Source organism: Poecilia reticulata, linkage group LG22 (assembly GCF_000633615.1).
Source record: "Poecilia reticulata strain Guanapo linkage group LG22, Guppy_female_1.0+MT, whole genome shotgun sequence".
Lineage (NCBI taxonomy): Eukaryota > Metazoa > Chordata > Actinopteri > Cyprinodontiformes > Poeciliidae > Poecilia > Poecilia reticulata.
In genome coordinates this window covers 13728131-13734267 of record NC_024352.1, presented here as the reverse complement: position 1 = coordinate 13734267, position 6137 = coordinate 13728131, and the positions used below count along the sequence as shown (strand labels likewise).

At 45.3% G+C, this 6137-nt stretch overlaps 1 protein-coding gene across 1 annotated transcript; it reads left to right on the top strand.

The window, feature by feature from the left end:
• Positions 1–1880: 1880 nt before the first annotated feature.
• insm1b (insulinoma-associated 1b) lies at positions 1881–5911 on the top strand. Its single transcript, XM_008399573.2, has one exon. It carries the CDS (start codon positions 3982–3984, stop codon positions 5512–5514), a length of 1533 nt encoding a protein of 510 aa, XP_008397795.1. The 5' UTR covers positions 1881–3981; the 3' UTR covers positions 5515–5911.
• The last annotated feature ends 226 nt before the right edge of the window (positions 5912–6137 follow it).

Genomic DNA, 6137 nt, shown 5'->3' with positions numbered 1-6137 from the left:
TGTGGTTTTAAAATGACAAAATGTCAAGATGCTCAAGGCAGCGAATACTTTTGCGGGGCTTTGTAAATGTGATTTAAGAAGCTATGCCATTTGACAGCAAGCTAACTGAAAGAACAGATGTACTGATCACAGCTGAAAACAGTAAAAAGAATTTGACTCATTTTGGCTCCAAAATCTTGTTAGATCATTTGGAGGTGTTGTCCTTCGGTGCAACAAGACTAATTGAACTTTAAAACTATACTCAAAAACCAATTGGTTCATTACACTCCGACGCTTTTGTACTACACTCCTATTGTCTCTCCTTAGCTGGCTCTTTTGTACTCCCAGTTTTTGGAGTGGACAAAGGCTGAGGCCGAGGCTGTGCCGTGTTCAAAGCCAGCGTGATTAAATCTGGATCCCTCGCTGGCTCTCTCCATGGTGCTGAAAGAGCCTTGTATCAGATTACGAGCAGCCAGAATAGGACCTCAGATAATCCATTACAATAATTGATTGACGGAGCATTGAAAGTGGTCCTGTAGTGAGCACCAATTACAGTCATGTCCTGTTGCACTTTCAAATTGTCTCAGTTTGGCGCAGCACATGGAGGCAATCACTCATGTGGGAAGTAGAGAGTGCTCCTGTAAGAACAGGCATCCCCCGCTGCACTGAAGTTAATGTTTAACAGCGCCGACAGCACGGTGTTTGCAGAAATGTTTGTGTGGAAGCCTCCAGTCACAGGAGGAGAACTTTCCTGTTGTCCCCAAGATTAATTCTTCCTCCTGTAGGTGGTGCAATGAAGTAACTGCTGCTCTCTGGCGGTTCCTCAAGCATCGGACCCGTAACTGTATGAGCCCCATCTGCAAATTGCACAGGGGTTTAGAAGTAGGTCTGGTCTTGAAAAAAAAAATATATATATATATTTTTTAACATATACATATGTATTTTTAATTATCATTGAAAACTTACTTTATTTCAGAAATTAAGTTGGTAAAACAAAAACTGCTTAACTGATTAAATTTCTGTTCATTTCAGTAGTTATGACGTACAGATAATAAAAATGCAAAATGTCAATATTTCAATATTGCTAAACACATAAAAAAAATTATACAAGAATGTGGGCCTCCTGATAAGTTTATCCATGTCGTGTACAGCATCCCATGGAGGCAGTTGAACAAAACTGCAGATGATGGAGGACCTCAAACAGGCAGGAACCTCAATTTTATAAATGAAATGTAAAAATGTACAGTCATTTGAAAAGGGAACGTGTGACTACTGAGCAACAATGGTCCAAAAACTTGATTTGTTTTTTTCAGGCTTAACATACATGCAAAATACCCGTGTCTCTGTGTACTGGTTCTTTAAAGCAGCAACTCCAGTCTAAGCCTTGTAATGCCTCCAACCTCTTGGGCTTTAATTAACATTTCTCTCTAAGCTGTGCTCAAGCCTTTTCAACGACACTTTCTTCTTCCACTAAACTTTCAATGAATATGTTTGCACTCTGAACAATCCAGCTTCGACACTGACCTTTAGTGGTTCATCCTCCTTGTGGGGGCTGTCGGTAACTATTTGCTGGACAATCATTAACATGTTGTATCAATACTACAGTTTGCAACCTGGTCTGAAGTTTTGTTCCCATCTATTAAAAGAATACATTTTGAATTTTCATTAACTAGAAGTCATAATCCTCTAAAAGAATGGAAGTAACCGCATTAAATATGACATTTTCTGTCACTATAAACATCAGTTTCACTTTTTGAATCGAATTACTTAAGTAAAACAACTTTTCAACAATAATTAATTGAAAGGTATTTGTAAAACCTATTTAACAAGATGAATAACATAAAGTTTAGAATAAAACTATAACTTTTTTTTTTCTTATCTTAAAGCAAGTGAGGAGGTATTGGAGAATATGGTCGAGTCTGCAGTGAAAACAAACGGCTGCAGCTGTATGCTAATTAGGCGCCTATGCTTCCCGTCCGCGCGGGGCAGCACGCGCCACTGAGCAAACACGCGCATGCGAGGCCGGCAACACAGGCCCACGCGCCGCACAGAAATTATCTCGAGGGAAAGAGGAACTCGTTAAAATGCCATCAAAGCTTGTAGTCCCAACAAACCACGACTAATAGACGAGCAGAGTTGAAGAACAACAAGAATCAGAGCAGAGGAAGCGGAGATGGCGTCAGGAAATTTAGGTCGCATTTTAACAAACAACACGAGCTAAATAAAGCAAAAGCAAATTATTTGAAGTTATTAACTGGTTAAACATCTTCAAACCTTAAAGAAAAGATATCCATCCCATTAAATCAACGCATTAAAACTTTTTTTCACCCCACTTTTATACAGTATCCCCCCAGCTGCATTAAGTTTTAATTCTTAAATATTATTTTTTTAGTCAGCCCAGATCAAATGTGTAATTTTGCTAGAACAGAACCAACATAACGGTGTGTTTTCAAGCAGGTGAGAGAAGGCTCTGGGACATAGAGGCCTATTGAAAGGGGGGCTGCAGGCCTGCGGCTCAGCTTCGATTGTGTAATTATTTGACTTGGTCATACTGCAGCTTTATGCAAATGAGGGGAACAATGAACGACGATGGAGATTAATTCCTCCCTGGTCTGCGCACTGAAAGAGGGGGAAAGAATGCGCCCTCTTCCAAGTGGCGCACTGTCGCATATAGGCCTGCATTATTAGGCAAGAAATGGAAACCCAGGCAAATGTGCAAAATGCGAAGAGAACAAAGAGGGCATGTACTTGAAGAGAAATAAGTTAAGTTAAACACTTTTATTACAGCAACATTTGAAATTCGTCAAATTTGAAAACTTTTTTTTGTGTGTGCCTATTTTACAGCTACAGTAATAATAATACAAACTTTAGAGCTTCCGGAAAACAATATATTTCCTACAAGCAGATGCAACACCAGTTTAAAATATCAGTGCAGAATGTCCCATCACAAGCTTTGGCTGCTGCTGCCCTCCTCTTTGTCTGCAGCGCTGATTCCGCCCAGCACGCGTCTCGCTGTGGCCCAGATTGCCTGCGAGTCCTTTTTCACAGTTAAGAGGTCAATTTGCCTTTGAAACGATGAAAAAAAAAAAAAAAAAAAAGATATCCACGCAGACGTGGCCATTGTGCACAAAGACCAGAGGGCTTTCTTATTACTTATGTATGCAGCGAGATGTCTGATTTATATGTCGGGTTAAACTACCGAGACAGACGCGTGCCCTCAAAATAAAGAAATACTCCTCCTCTATAGGGCTTATGTTATAAAATAAAATCGGAGAAAGATGAAAGTTGCTATATTCGGTTGTGAACAAATGAGAGTGCGTAAAGGTCGTGCGTAAAGATGGCGCAAAAGTATAGAGACCGTGTATTTTAAACCTGTTTTTGTGCTGCACATTTTTACCAACATCTCAGGGAAATTTTTAGAAGAAACGAGCATTTTTACAACCTTCTGATTTTAAATAATAATAACAAACAAAAGTTAAATCGTGATGATTTTAGCACTGATGGACATTTCCCTTTTAGCGACTCAGAGGCCCCCCAGAGGAGAGCCACAAAGCAGTGGCACGTGTGCATTTGTGTAGGGGCCCATCAGACCGTAAAAAGAGGAGGGTCCCGGCGTGTGCCTCGGTCGGGGGAGGGAGGCTGTGCGTGCAGCATTAATGTAATAAACCGCCAGTACATCTGCTGAGCTATCTGCACATCCTCCAACGAAATCCACCGACCCCAGGCTCAGAGCCCTCCCACAATAAAATCCACTGGGATCTTGGTTTCATCCCATTGGTCGGGGATGCTGCAACAGGGGGGGGCGAGAACAATAGCATCATTCCGGCATAAAAAGAGTGGAGCTATGCCTTGGAGACGAAAACATTTCAGCAACAGAAGGATCGATATAGAGGGGAGTAAAAAGTCCCTCAAATTCTGGTGTTGCCATATTTTTTAAACCAACCTGGATTCTCCAGATTTCAGCCACCTCTCCGAAGTGCCTTCCCGCTGTTACTCGCCAAGATGCCCAAAGGATTCCTGGTGAAAAGAAACAAGAAATCCGCACATGTTTCCTACAGGACTCGACCTGATGAGGATGATCTCCAGGAGCTACACACCCCAGCTGCCTTGCCAAGTCAGACGGACCCCTCCCCGCCGATGTCCGTGGCGTCAAGCCCCGACCGCGCCTCGGTATCACCAGATTTCGTCGCAGCAGACGCGCCGGTGCCAAGGCTGGAAAAGCCGGAGCAGTTCGGAAATCCAGAAGCGGTGTGCCAAGCCATCTACAGCCCCACCCGACCCATCAGCAAGGAGCACGACAGGGGATATTTTGAGCGAAGTTTCAATCTGGGCTCGCCCGTTTCTGCGGAGTCATTCCCCGCAGCCGCCTCGCTCTCCGGCCTGGACCACCTCCTGTACGCTCCGGTGGACCTGAAAATCGGCACCAGCAACAGCAGCCGGGGCGGCGCAGCCATCACAAACACCACCACCACCACCAGCAGCAGCACCAGCAGCACCAGCAGCAGCAGCAGCAACAGCCTATCAGTACCAAACAACCGGGTCGCAACCAAAAGACCCGCCGCCGAGGGAGCAGAGCGAAAACCTAAAGCCGCCTCAAAGAAACCCAAAGCCATCCGAAAGCTCAACTTTGAAGACGAGGTGACCACTTCTCCGGTGCTCGGGCTGAAAATCAAAGAGGGGCCGGTGGAGATGAAGCCGAGGGCGCAGTCCTCCGGGGGAACCAAACCTTTAGGGGAGTTTGTGTGCCAGCTGTGTAAAGAGGCGTACGCGGATCCCTTCTCCCTGGCTCAGCACAAATGCTCCCGCATAGTCAGGGTCGAGTACCGGTGTCCCGAGTGTGACAAGATGTTCAGCTGCCCGGCCAACCTCGCCTCTCACCGCCGCTGGCACAAACCGCGGACCAGCACCGGGGCGCCGGCGGGGGCGGCGCCGCCCGCGCAGGGCGTCAAACCCGACATGGCCAAAATGCAGCCGCTGGGCGTCAAGTCAGTCTCCGACGAAACCAAAGACATGAGTGACAGAGACACCCCGAGTCCCGGGTTGTCCGAGTCGGGCTCTGAAGACGGCTCGTACGACTGCCAGTTCTGCGGGAAGAGGTTCAAGCGGCAGGCGTACCTAAGAAAACACATCATAGCTCACCAGGCCCTGCAGAAGAAGGTACTGGAAGAGCACGGGTTTCAAACCAGCGACCGTGCAGCGGCCGAGCAAGCTCCAGTGTCCGCCCCTTGTTCCTCCTCCTCCTCCTCCTCCTCCGCCTCTTCCTCAGCATCATCAGAGGAAGCCTCAAACCAAAGCCCCCTGAATCTGAGCCCGGTGGACTGCCTGCTGTGCACGATGTGCGGGGAGAGTTTCACCAGCAGGGCCGGCCAGGAGAGACACCTGCGCCTCATGCACCCCTCCCAGATCTACCCGTGCAAATACTGCCCCGCCACCCTCCCCAGCTCTCCGGGGCTCACCAGGCACATAAACAAGTGCCACCCCTCGGAGAACAGGCAGGTGATCCTGCTGCAAATGCCGGTGCGCCCTGCCTGCTGAAGACAACACAGAACTTGTGCCTTTGATGGGGGAAATACAAAAAAAAAAGGGAAAAAAGGAGAAAGAAAATAATAATAAAAAATAGAAACAAAAAAGTGGCTTTGGGTTTAAAAAAAAATAAAAAAAAAATAAAAAAGTTGCCCACTGCCATAACTTTAGGCCAATGAAAGGCAGGGCTGTTTGATGTTTAAGTGGTGTCTTTTTCATGCCAATCAGTGATTGTTGAATGCTTGTCTCGATATTTAATTTACTTATAGGCCTATTTTGAGATTTTATTTCTCAAATTAGTTTATCAAAAGGGAAAAATGAATACAAAGCGTTAGTTTGACTGTTAAAGGGTATTTTTCTAGCACAGCACATGCTCAATGATAGCTTCTAGACCTAAGAAATGTCTTAAGAAAAAAAAAAGAATCTCAGAAAACTTTTTTTTTCCTCCCCATCAAAGTCTGTTGAATTCACCGACCGTGATTGCTCTATCACTGTAGCTTTACGCTTGTTTGTGGAGGACAGAACTTTATCAACTTTGTCTTGGTGGAAAAAAAAAAAAGTGTGACTGAAGAATTTTCCCAGTTTAGTAGAACCACAAATGCCTTTAGTAAACAGAAAAGCCTAGTCTTAAATAG